The sequence below is a fragment of the Thermobia domestica genome, chromosome 7, assembly GCF_964235325.1.
Source record: "Thermobia domestica chromosome 7, izTheDome1.hap1.1, whole genome shotgun sequence".
NCBI lineage: Eukaryota > Metazoa > Arthropoda > Insecta > Zygentoma > Lepismatidae > Thermobia > Thermobia domestica.
In genome coordinates this window covers 60,692,394-60,706,622 of record NC_137460.1, presented here as the reverse complement: position 1 = coordinate 60,706,622, position 14,229 = coordinate 60,692,394, and the positions used below count along the sequence as shown (strand labels likewise).

General features: G+C 36.3%; 1 protein-coding gene across 1 annotated transcript in view; it reads right to left on the bottom strand.

Moving 5' to 3' along the window:
• Window positions 1–14,229, bottom strand: part of LOC145690155 (26S proteasome non-ATPase regulatory subunit 5) — a 50,353-nt gene that overhangs the window by 32,144 nt on the left and 3,980 nt on the right. Inside the window, exon 2 of the mRNA XM_081764765.1 lies at window positions 7,522–7,666. Within this exon, the coding sequence (XP_081620891.1) occupies window positions 7,522–7,666 (145 nt within the window). The remainder of the gene's footprint in view (window positions 1–7,521; window positions 7,667–14,229) is intronic.

Below are 14,229 nucleotides of genomic sequence, written 5' to 3'. Positions count from 1 at the left end.
AATGATAGCAGCAAACATTCCTTGGAACAAAGTTCAAGTGCCAAAATACCGTGCTTTTCTGGAGAAGTACTGCGGGCGACGATTTCCTGACGAATCCACTCTTCGAAAGTGTTATCTCGAAGTTTGTTATAGGGAAGCTATAGATACCATTAGGGCAGAAATAAGTAGTTCATATCTTGGGATTTCTGTGGACGAAACAACAGACGTTTTGGGGCGTTATGTAGCAAATTTAGTGATTGGAAAGTTAAGTGAAGATGCTCCATCTAAATCCTACCTTATTGCGAGTAAACTGCTGGAATGCACGAATCATTCCACGATTGCTCGCTTTGTAAACGATGGTCTTCAAGTGTTGGGGCCGGGAGGAGTTCAGGAAGAAAAAGTCCTTGTTCTCTATACAGACAGTGCAGCGTACATGTGAAAAGCGGCTAGAGCACTTATAGTTTTTTTTTTTTTTTTTCCCTCACTTAATTCATTTCATCTATATGGCCCATGCTCTTCAGCGTGTTGCTGAAGAGGTTGGAGACAACTTTTGCGAAGTAAATCAACTAGCTTCTTCCACGAAAAAAATGTTTGCTAAGGCGCCACAACGTGTTCAAGTTTACAGAGATCAACTGCCAGACGTGTCACTTCCTCCGGAGCCTGTGCCAACGCGATGGGGCACTTGGATACAGGCAGTACATTTCTACAATGAACATTTTCAAAAAATTAAGCCTGTTGTTCATTCATTTCCATCGGAGTCTGCTGTGTTAGTTGGCATTGCTCAGAAACGGTTTAATGACTCAAAAGTAGCACGTGATATCGCATACATAGACAGCAATTTTGGCTGGCTACCTACAAGCATTAAAAAGCTAGACACTGTTGGGCCGGCCTCTTCCGGAAACGATGGAAATCATAGAGGATGCAAAGAGACTGCTGCAAGGTGTGTGTGAAGATGTAGGGGAAAAAGTTCGAAAGAAACTAAATGCAGTACTGGAAAGAAACCCGGGTTACGACAGCTTATTGGCAGTGTGTGAGATTCTCAGTGGTGAAACAAGAACCGCCCCTGAAGATAATTCCCCCAACTACATCTCCCTGTTGAAATACACTCCTGTTACCTCATGTGATGTGGAGAGATCATTCTCTGCATACAAGAATATTTTATCCGATCGCCGACAAAATTTTACTTCTGATCATTTGGAAATATACCTTGTAACCCATTGTGCAACAACACACAGTTGAACTGCAGGCACATCTTTTGTAAGTACTTTATATCTCAAATTAAAAATGTTCATTAGTGGAAATATTCTTCAATCTTAGTTCAGCTGGTATTGTTTAAAAGATATAGGACTGCTTTTCCCTGCATGAAATAAATATATATAAAACAATACATTTCGTTTTAAGTTGTTTTTAGTATTTAAAGTTGTATATTCCGTATAATTCATTTCAAGATTGGGCCGTGGTCACGGATGCGCATTTAGTGTAAAAGGATCTAGATTTGAAACGGGACCACACCACACCACATGAGATTTCTGACGTACAAATGCCGTATGCATTGCTTTTCTCGGGGCTTTCCTGTTTCTTTCTAGCCGATTCACATCTTCCTTCCATTCTCGTCTGATTTTTATTATCCTGCAATTAGTCACGTCAGTGACGTATGGCTGTCTCAGCTGTTCAGGCATTTCATTTCATTGGGGGACTTGCATTAAGCAGGATAAAGTGTAGCAGATTTTCCTTTTTATTTTCATAATTCGTTTAAATATTGCATACTCATATGCGTGTTAATATTACGTTTTCATAAATATGTAACATATGTAATATTACATATTTTTATATAATATTACATATTTCTTACAGTTTTAAGCGATTTTGTTACATATTTCGGAGGTTGATATTACATAAAAATCCTGACTCTTAAACTTACGATTAAGCTTTAATTATAAATTAAATTTCGATGACTACACATCTCTTTAACTAGCCGAGGTTCTGTTTAAAATATAAATGTTTCCGTTATATACAATATACATTGACAGTTTCCTTTAGCCTAAATGGCATAAGCGTGGGAACAAAAATTTCATTTAATTTTTCACTAAATACTTAGACAATCCATTGCAAAGTAGCACTACAACTGTGACAAATTGTGTGTTTCTTCTTGTTGAAAAAGATGTCAAGGAACACCGAAACAATACACTTAATAGCGTATTAAATAGTAGACGCAGAATTAAGAGTGCGCTTACAAATTATGACGATTTTATGTCAATTAATTTCCTTAAACAATTCATATTTGTTGATGTTCCAGTTATACAACAATTTGATTAAATTTACTTATTTCCAAACATTTCTATAATGAGTAGTCTAGATCAATTCAGGCAAGCAAAGAAAATACCTTACCTTTTAAAAAACGCTAAACCCTACTCTGAGATAAAGACCATAAACAAAGATAACACCTCAGGCGCAATTTCTCACGTGTGAATTTCAGCAAAATATTAAAATTATCTATCTCTTGAACGGTTCAAGATATTTTCTTGCTTTTTGTGTTATTTCAAAAGATAATAATTTACTGATTAAAATTATATCCTCAGTTTGGAAATGTACGTTATCGTGCTGCAGCCTGAAATTCTTTTTGAAACATCAAAACTATACAGGTGGGCCACTTATCTTGGTACGCCCTTGTAACTTTTAAACTAATGGGATAAATGGTCCACCCTATATTATATATATATATATATATATATGCAGGGTGTTAATGAACTATACCGACAAACTGTAAGAAGTGATTCCTCACATCAAAGTAAATCAAAAAGTTCCTATGGACCTGTGGGGAAAAGTGCATAGTTTAGAGCTAGGGCTGTCCAAAATCGCGAAAAAGCCGAATTTCAAGATGCACTATTTCGAATTCCAGACACTGTGGATGATGGTCCTTATCAGCGTAAAATAAGTCACACATACACAATCCAAAAATACATATTACACCAATTTTCCATGGGTGTGCAGGCTATTCGTACATGATATATTTTTCAAATATACTCTCAATAGTGTTTTCAGATATACCCTGATTTCAAAGAGGGTTCAAAGTAGCCAGGAAGTAGGCCTTGAAAACAATCGACATCCAGTGCTTCGAATGGAAGTCGGAAGTGTTAGGAACAAGCAGCTCCATGATTTTTTTGTGTTCGGAATAACATGTGATGCGATGTATTTCGTCACGATATATTTCATGTTTTCTTCACTTATAAGCGTGCAAGAAAACATCGCAGCATACTTTGTCCCGAGTACGAGCGACTGTGCTGTTGAGGATTCTTAACACTTCCGACATCGCACCAAAGAATTCCATGTTCACTGCTGTCAAGGCTTATCGTTTGCCTACTTTGGACCAATCGTAAAGTCGGAGAGTTTTTAAAAATTTGGTTAATGACATGTCTGGAAATTTCACCCTGCATGGAATACTCTGTACACCCATTGAACATTAATGAAATAAGCATTTTTGGATTGCGTATGCGTGACTTCCTTTAGGCTGATAAGGACACCATTCACAGTTTCTAAAATTCGAAATAGAGCCTCTTGAAATTTGACTTTTCCGCGATTTTGGACAGCCCTAGCTTTGAAACTATGCACTTTTCCCCACAGGTCCATAGGAACTTTTTGACTTACTTTGATGTGAGGAATCACCTCTTACAGTTCGTCGGTATAGTTCGTTAACACCTTTATATATATATATATATATATATATATATATATATATATATATATATATATATATATATATATATATATTTTCAATTATTGAACTAGTTTTTGTTACTGCATGCTCACAAATTGGTCTCATGAAATCAAAATCTAGTGTTATTCGACATGGCATTTTAATTCTGCATAGAGATAAACAAACATATTACAGCTTCCAAAATGTATGTGCAAGTTCCTCAACACATTACAGATGTAGCATACAACTTCTGTGCATTCTGTGGCTTAGAACTGAATTTAGCACTTCAATGAACTAAAAATGTGTTCAACTGCATTGATATCTTCCTTTGATATTGAGTGATGTTTTCCTGTTAATCAATACGAACTAGGACACCCACAATCTTCAAAACATCGCAAACTGGAAATGAGCACTGGTGGTGGTGCTACTGTCTTTCAGGTGGAAATCTATATCCAGCAGCCGGTCCATGTGGTAGCATAAAGTTAACGATTTCATTTAACACATTACTCATACCTATAAGCTCTGCACGTCACCACTCAGTCATACACACAGACCACAAATATCCATCTTTGTAGGATGTTAATCTGAATATTTTCCTGCCGATTATGAGACCTTGGTTGGACAAATGAAATTTCTTTTTCCTCGCTCTTTAAAGTTCGTGCAATATAAATTCGCCTAAGTACAGAGATACATTTCATTGGTCCATTCTTCTATTTTCTGCTGGCGAAACTCTTCAACTTTCCCTTCGGGGAACAGGATGAGGGCTCTTGATTTATATGACTTCAACATTCTTATAAAATCTAGGGATGGCCACAAAGTTCCGGTTCTCGGAGATCCGGTTTTCAGAACCGGTTCCAGACCTGGATCCGAAAGCCCCCAAAGACCCGTAAAGGAGGCACAAAGTTCACCTTCAAAAAAAATGCAAAGAGGACCATGCGCTTGTGCTTTCCCCGCCCAGACCCGCTTGTGCCCCCCCCCCCCCAAAAAAAAAAATGTTGGTCCACCAGTGGGTTTAGCCAAATGAGTTTGCTAGTTTGCCTGTTTAGCCAATGAGTTTGCCAGTTACCCAGTTTATTTAGCCAAATGAGACAAGCGGCCGCCGCCTGGGCGCCTGCCTGTCGCTTCCACTATTTCATCTAGCACACTGTTCACAGCCTGCTCGGGTTTAGCGTAGGGATGGTCACAAAGTTTGGTTCAGACCTGGATCCGAAGAACCGGTTCTAGACCTGGATCCGAAAAACCGGTTCCGGAACCGGGTCTTCTAGAACCGGATCCATTCAGACCCGAAAACCGGTTCCACCAGGAACCGGTTCTCGCCATCCCTAATAAAATCCTCCGCATTCTGAATTGCAGCTGTACTTGAGATTATGTTGTGTAGCGCGTGGTGCTTCAGCAGCCCCCCTACACCACGCAAGACCCATTCCCGTGACCTGAAGCACTGTATACTCATTCTTTTGGCACGAACGACTTCATCAATTCAAATAGTTGGTATCGATTTTTGAAATGGTTAGGGACATCACCAGAAATAATGATGATCTTGTGTGCCCACAATTGCAGCTGTTAAAGGATTTTGCGTATCGTCAACAATCCATGTGCTGAGTCATGTCCTCTGTCATCACTTATAATTGCAATATTTGTAGTCTGTTTTGAAAATATGTGACTCCTGTAAAAATTAAAACTTGGTCATTACTCCGGTAATACCTTTGTACTTCTTGTGTCACATGTCACCCCTTCAAGTAAGTTCTTAAAAGTTACCACGCAAAGTTCAAAATTGGCACAATACACATATACACAGACATCTCTAGGTGTACGTGGTACCACTCACTCAGATCGTAGTACATTAAATTTTGTCTTCCAATGTAGAATGCTGAATGTTCCTTCTTATATATGGCGAAAGTTTCCTTAATAGTGCCGGTATTGTAGCTTTTCATTTGATCACTTTTTCTTCTGTAACTGTTTTAGTGATAATGCCTTTTTTTGTTGGCGTTCTGGTGAGAACAGTCCCATTTATCTTTCGAACAAAATGACTGAGCAATTCGAACATGTACTTCATTCACATGGTGACCCGAATAGGGATCAGGTTTTCCAAACACTCCTCTAGAAGACCTCATATATCTTATTTTATCCACTATGTATTTTGTTGCAGATGGAATCTGGTGTAAAATTTGTACCTTTGAAGGAGACAATGGAATAGCTGTTAGAACTTGCACTCTTTCATTTTAGGATTCATATGATTTCATTGGTTCATTTTCTTTTGAAGATGGAATTTTGAAGAATTTGGCCAGTTTTGATTCAGTGTACTCACCCACAGCTGCAGTAATTTCGCTGCGTTTTCTTGATGCATACAGCTTATGACATGACTTCACTGACCATGGTTTCTCAACAGGACTAACACCAACATCTATAGCTGACTGATTCAGGGAATGTAACTCTTCTGCTGCAGATACAAAATCTTAATTATCCACACCATGCGAGACTTCTTGATCAAATAATGTCATTGTTGATAGAAAGTCATCACTGGAAACATATTGGCTTTAAAAGTCTAAAAATGAGCATTCTTATTCCTAACCTGAAGGAAGCTGCTGCTGCTTCTTTTTTCTGGTCTTATATATCAACCACTCTTCTATGGATATGCATATAATCAGCACACTTCACTCTCCTATGTTCCTATCTGACGACATTTCGAACACAGTCATTTCCAGAAAACACCCTACGATTTCATTAATCACCAGAATTCTTACAAAGCTTAGAGATACTGTTGGACTACAAATTTGATAAACTGTTCTCTTTGTTTGCCTGTTGACAACTGAACTGTGAATTCATGTGTCGTCCCTTTTATATGCTAGGCCAAACACACAGAATTATCTGAATGGTTTCAGAAGGTTCTGTTACATTCTGGGACAATCTGGATGATTCCAGAATATTCTAAAAGGTTCTGTTACATTCTGGGATAATCCGAATGGCTGCAGACTGCTCTAAACGATTCTGTGACACACTGAAACCTCTGGATGGTTCCACATCGTTCAAGAAGAATAAAAACATTTCACCAATTCCAACTTTGTTTAATTTATTCTTTTTATTCCATCACATTGAGTACATTGGTCCGAGACTGTTTTTTAATGTATATACATGAGTGACGTGTTCTTCTTTTCAGGATATATAGTACCCCTAGAGATAAAACTTCTGCAAAAGTCTAACGAATTTTGGTACATATTCACACATCTGAGACAAAAAATTAAAAACGCAATCAAGACATTAGCCACGCAAGCTAAAACATGAACAGTGTTTATAACCCTGTTAAATTCAAACGTAGAAAGTCTCCTTTTCAACGAATGTAGTACTGTGTTGTACTGATCAACAGTTTTAAAAAAAAATCAGAAGACTACAGCACGAGAACTTGGACACATATTTCCAAACGGAGGACAACAATTGAATCCGTGAAGTATTATCTTTCAAATAAAACAAATAGCAACCAAATAACTTGAATTGTTTCAGAAATAGAAAATTTTAATATTTTTCTGAAAATCAATAGTGAGAAATGGCGCCCAAGGCGTCATCTTTGCTGACCTGTATCTTGGGTCAGAAATTCCTTTGGATAAAACAAAACAAAACAAAAACGGATTTCTTACTTTGTCCTGAATTTTAACATCTGTTAAAATCAATTAACATCTTAGACTATCATGGTACCCAACTCCCTGCCCGAATTGATATGAACTATGCCATAACCTAATGTAACCTCAGTATATAAATATATATTATTAAAGACAACAGTTGATCACACGAAAACTTGCGGAGACCTATACACAACCTAATTTAAACAAACAAAATAACTAACTACTATTACTCACTTCTTTCAGAACAAGTTCCTTCACTTCAGGAGCAGCATTCTCTAATGCATGAAGTATAACTGAATTATACTGTTGCAAAACAATGCTTGGTTCCAAAGTAGAAATAAGAGCATCCAGAACTTCACAGGCTAGTTTCACTTGTTCTCTGTAAATACATGTGATTCCCTTAATACCAGTGGGGCAGAAATTAGAAATAAACGAATAGAAAGTACTAACTTCTGTATTCTGTTGAAAAGCTCAGTTTAATTTTAGATTCAACAGGATACAGAGATTAATACTTTTTAAAAATTTATAGTAATATGTATCCTATAGCACCCATTAGTAAATATAAAACTAGAAATATTTCTTTGTCCACTTTCTAATTTTACCCGGTATATATACAATTTTGCAATACCATCGCATAATTCTATTCTTCTATAGTCATACACTGTAATAATAACGAATTTTTTCACCTTATTGCGTCAACTGCTACATCTACATTTTTTTTTTTTTTTTTTTTTTTTTTAACTAAGCTTTTCATCTTTTTAGTTGTATCAACACAGTGAAAATTATAAGAGTTATATAATAAACTGGATCTACTCATAGTAGTAACTTACAACCTGGAGTAAAACTGGAAGTGACACAATTTCTTTTTTCGACTATCAAGTGAAACACCAGAGTACATCCATAGAGAGCAGGCGCTTTAGCGAAGGTGGGTATGCATATGTTTCAACATTTGCTAATACGATTGGGTTCCCAGAATTGAAAGTAACACCACTTTCGTGCCTACGTGAAAAGTTACCCCAAGTTAATTCACTAAGTAATCTGATTTGGGAACTGTATGTTAACAAGTAGCATAGAAGATACTAAATGGTTCGACGAACATTCTGCATGTGCCATCACAGTCGGAATAGGGGGCACGGTGGCACAGTGGTGATCACGTGGTGGGTGGATTCCCTGATTCAATCCCAGTCTCACCCAGTGAACTTTGTAAGGGACCGATTCTATTTCAAATCGTCCAGGCAATCCAAAATTGGTCCCCATCATAGTCTCAGATTTCATTTATTTTTTTTATATGGGATCTACATGCAATATTATTAGACCCATATTTTTTCTTTTTGCTGAAAAAAATTTTTCCTTCGATATACAGCCTTCCAAAATGGCTGCCCTCCTCTCGGATTGCTCGAAAAACTGAAAAACATGTCAAATTAAAAGTTTTGTTGTAAAGAAACGAGTGTACTTAATAACATAATCGCAATAGCAGGAAGAGTATAAAGTTGTATGTTTCGGTGGAGGGCCAAAATTCGTCTATTGGTCCAATAGGAATCGCGCAATTCACTCGCAATGTTGCCAACTTTGGTGAAATTTTTGCTAACTTCAAACTTTTTTTTTTCTGTCCTCACGAGCAATATCAACCATCTGCTTCTAGCATCGAAATCTACTCCATAAGGTCTCTTGAAAATGTAAAGGGACTTACGTTTCTGATTATTACATTCCACGTTATAGCATGATGAAAAGCTGAAAATTTCATTAAGACGCCATGTTTGGACGCCATTTTCTCAAAAACCCCACCTTTTAAAAATCTGAATTTTTTACATGTATTGGAGAAGTACCTAAGTATTTAATCTCCGTTAACCGTTCGTGCGGCTGCAGCCCCTAACATTCACAATTAATTATTGAAATTTCGATTTTTGTACTTGGAATATAATATTTCCTATGGGCTATTTAGGTCCTATACACAAGGCGATTTGAAAGGGAGTATGAAAATTTTGAGAGATGAATCCTGACATCAAATCCAATAGAAAAGTTCCCATAAACATGAGTCGAATTCCGCTTTGTTTTCGAGTTACAGGGTTTCCAACTCGGGACCCAAAATCGGCACGCGACAATAGCTTTAATAAAGTTCAGAAAGTTGATTTGTATCAATATGATGATTTTTACATACGTTGCAATTCGGTTGGCAGTGTTGCCAACTTGGTAGAACTTTGTTTCCAAATGACACTACGTGGATTTTATTTGATATTTGGTATTCATTAATGATTGTAAACATCACGTGAAGCACAATTTCCCATCGCCACAGTTTTCGAAAACTTACATGTATTTTATTAAAAGGTTTTATCTTGTGCGTTATTGATAATTTGCAACATTAAGTGTGAAATTCTCTTGATGTTTGCCATCATTAGTAAAACCAAAATGTCGAATAAAAACTACGTCTGTGTAAGTTGTAATAATAATAATAAAAAGAAGAAGAAAATTTATTTTTTATTATTGCAAAACCTCTCGTAACACTACACATCAAGTTCGAACTTGTTCAAGAAGTTCTGCTGCAACCACGAAACAGTTTATTACGTGATTCGGTGTCGTGAACATCGTCCTAGTGTTCTCTGGAACCATGAAAACTGTTTTCACTGGTAACATGACATTGTAGTGCACTAGTTACAGTGTTTGTATGAATAACAATGGAGAAGTCCTATTACAGTAGGGACCGTATTAAATGTGTTGATTATTATAAAAAGGCATAAGATAATTGTGTACAGAAAAAAATTCTTGACAAAAATTTTATCTCGCGGCAAAATATATGTATTGTGTACAGCGCATCTGCCAAAACGTAGTATTAGGAGAGGATTATTATTTCTGTAAAGGATGCTTTGAATATTTACCGTGAATAACGTGAATGTGTGTGAGATATTGGTGACCACGAAAGAAGGGGTAAATATGAAATTATGCACCAGCAAGATAAAGAATTTATTCTTCTGAATGTAGATTTAGAAACCATTAACCAGACAGTTAACATGCTAAACATGGATGTGTAGCCATTAAAACGGCTGATATCGGTGAAACCTAGACTACGGTGAAGGATTCACCTCTCAAAACTTTTCATACTGCCTTTCAAATCGCCTTATGTACAGGACACAAATAATCATCCTCGCCTAATAGTACGTTTGGGCAGACATACTGTACGCAATCCATATATTTTACCGCAAGATAAAATTTTTGTCTAGAATTCTTTCTATGCACAATCCTCCTATGGTTTTTAGCATAATCAACACATTAAATACGATTCTTACTGTAATAGGACTTCCCCATTGTTATTCACACAAACACTTAACTAGTGCACTACAATGTCATGCTACCAGTGAAAACAATTTTCACGGTTCCAGAGAACACTAGGACGATGGTCACGACACCGAATCACACAAACTATCAATAACGCACAAGATAAAAAATTTTTATGAAATACATGTAAGTTTTCGAAAACTGTGGCGATGGGAAATTGTGCTTCACGTGATGTTTACAATCATTAATGAATACCAAATATCATAAAATCCACGTAGTGTCATTTGGAAACGAAGTTCTACCAAGTTGGCAACACTGCCAACCGAATTGCAACGTATGTAAAAATCATCATATTGATACAAATCAACTTTCTGAACTTTATTAAAGCTTTAACACACAGTTTCTGATTTAACACAAAATTTATATTTTATTTTCCATTGTCGCGTGCCGATATTGGGTCCCGAGTTGGAAACCCTGTAACTCGAAAACGAAGCGGAATTCGACTCATGTTTATAGGAACTTTTCTATTGGATTTGATGTCAGGATTCATCTCTCAAAATTTTCATACTCCCTTTCAAATCGCCTTGTGTATAGGACCTAAATGCCCGTAGGAAATATTTACATTCCAAGTACAAAAATCGAAATTTCAATAATTAATTGTGAACGTTAGGGGCTGCAGTCGCATGAACGGTTAACGGATATTAAATACTTAGGTACTTCTCCAATACATATAAAAATTCAGATTTTTAAAAGGTGGGTTTTTTGAGAAAATGGCGTCCAAACATGGCGTCTTAATGAAATTTTCAGCTTTTCATCATGCTATAACGTGGAATGTAATAATCAGAAACGTAAGTCCTTTACATTTTCAAGAGACCTTATGGAGTAGATTTCGATGCTAGAAGCAGATGGTTGATATTGCTCGTGAGGTCAGAAAAAAATATGTTTGAAGTTAGCAAAAATTTCACCAAAGTTGGCAACATTGCGAGTGAATTGCGCGATTCCTATTGGACCAATAGACGAATTTTGGCCCTCCACCGAAACATACAACTTTATACTCTTCCTGCTATTGCGATTATGTTATTAAGTACACTCGTTTCTCTACAATAAAATTTTTAGTTTGACATGTTTTTCAGTTTTTCGAGCAATCCGAGAGGAGGGCAGCCATTTTGGAAGGCTGTATATCGAAGAAAAAATTTTTTTCAGCAAAAAGAAAAAATATGGGTCTAATAATATTGTATGTAGTTTCTTATTTTAAAAAATAAACTAAATCTGAGACAGTCGTGTGGACCACCCTGGACGATTTGAAATGGAATCAAGGGACAAATACCGTGTGCAGAGATTCTCTCGCTGTTCAACCATTTTCTCCCAGTTTCTTCATTCGACTATTATCACCCATCGCCCTGAACGTTGGTGCATAAACTCAAAACATAAAAGCCTGAGAAAGAGAATAATCTTTTTTTTTTTTTTTTTTTAACATAGTAGTTGATTTTTGTAAAGAAACAACAAATTCGAACTCATTATATGATGGCCCCTAATAGTTCCTTCACACGGAATCTTTCAAGTATATAATAACAACGTAGATCTCCATGGAACATAATAACAATGACTTGGCCAACTAGTATAAAAATACGACTAGTAACGCAGTCCGATTCTGAAATTTCACCATTTTACATGATTCCGATCCAATACTTAAAACAGGAGTTTTTCTTGGCAAGCTTTTACTTTGAATAGAACGTTCACTGGAACCAGTTTACCTGACTCGAAACAGACAAGGTGTACCGAGTACCAAAATACATTTTCCAATTCATCTGGTAAATTTTCTAAAATTGGTCCGGCGACACAGCAGTTAACCCCCATTAAACATTTTGTCAATCTCATTTACTAACTCTATAGTAGTCATGAAACACCACTTGAAGTACGCGCTTCCACGAATTTGACAACCAACGCATAAACCTAAAACACCGATTACTACCAGATACGAACAGTTGACATTACACTAACAAACTATCATATGAGCATGCATGATAGACAGACACCCTAGTGTAAAAAATGAAAACTACCACCAAATAGTACCAAAGGCATAAACAGTTCCAGCAAGTGACTGAACCTATAAGAATCGATTCCAGTCACTGTTCTAGTCAAAGTAAAGTCTTAACCGTTTTTCCTTTCCTTTCCTTTCCACCCATGCTAAAATAATTCTTTAGTTGAGGTTACTTCAAATTCTGTGTTGAGCATTTAAAGCCATAGTTTTAAAAATATAAAATTTTGTTAATCATAAAGCATAAACACAGATACACAATAAAGTAAGCAATGTGCTCATAATTGAATAGGATTAAATGTATTGAAGGTTCGAGGTAAATTAGAACCTTTCAATTTTATCCTATAACTTGTTTTTAACGTACTGGTTTTCTTTTGACGCGACACTAGAAAGAATTGTTGAAAAATTATAATTCTTTCACTAATCTCCTACTTAATTGTACCCTAAAAGCTGGGTCTCCGCTGGGCGACATTAATATATCTCACTTGGCATTGATAAAATTCAAGGAGGCCACTAGAATTAATTGTTGAAAATTTATTATTCTTTTAAGATCCGCGTATAAATACGGCTTACGGATGCGTGGCCAGTGCAAAAAACACAAACCAACGTTAATACGTGGCCACCAAGCAGCACGAATGCTATCTAACGGAGTCAGGGCAGGGCGAAGCTGGAAAGCCCGAGCGGTAGCGCGTCCAAAGGGAGCACTCGCGTTAGCGATTGTGGGTACGCGCGTAAGCTAAGGTAGTGATAAGAAGTGGGTGTTTGCAATGATACGAGTTTCAATAGCACTTGTCATGGTTTCATACTAGTAATGCTCCACTTGTAGACATAAAGTAGGGCCTACAGATTCTGTACACTGCGCAGAAACATACCGCCGGTAAAAAATAACATTTAATAGTCATCTTCCATATGCACTCACTTATTTTATCCGTCGTAAACTCTTTGTAATGATTTTACACAAATTACCCTGTAAATTTAAAATACAGCTGCATTATTTTGTATTTAAATCTGTGGCCAGCAGATGTTTGTTTCTCATAAACATACAGGGCCGGATTTTCCAGTAGGCCCGGGCACAAGCTACCAGGGGGCGCACGGCCGAGAGAAGAAAAATAAAACTTATAAAGACACTTCGTGTAAGTCACTCGATGTTTAGTATTAATAGGGTTATAAATTTTTCTTAATTTCAATTTATATCGTAAGTACGATTTTTATTTCTATTATTCATTTTCATAGCTTTTACATACTTGTTTGTATTATTTTTAATTGTAGATAGGCAATCTCGTAATCGAACGGAAAAATGTCATTTTTTATACTAGTACAATTTACTATTTGTACATACAAAATATCTAGTTTTACTTTAAAACACAGTTTTTGTGTCACGTTATCAAAATACTTCATGTAAGCTGTGTTTCTGAGATTAAAACTATTTTATAATGTATTACAGAGTTTTTTTTCATTATTTATTTAATAAATTATTGCCCAAATGGCTAAATTGAACAAAACCAAAGTTATTCACCAATCTTTTGTTAATACATTAACGGTATTTTGTTAAGCCCAGAACCAAGTATAAATTCCTCAAAAAACTTGGAATGATAAAATTGCATCGTGGAGTGGCGTTTAAGCAATTAACATAT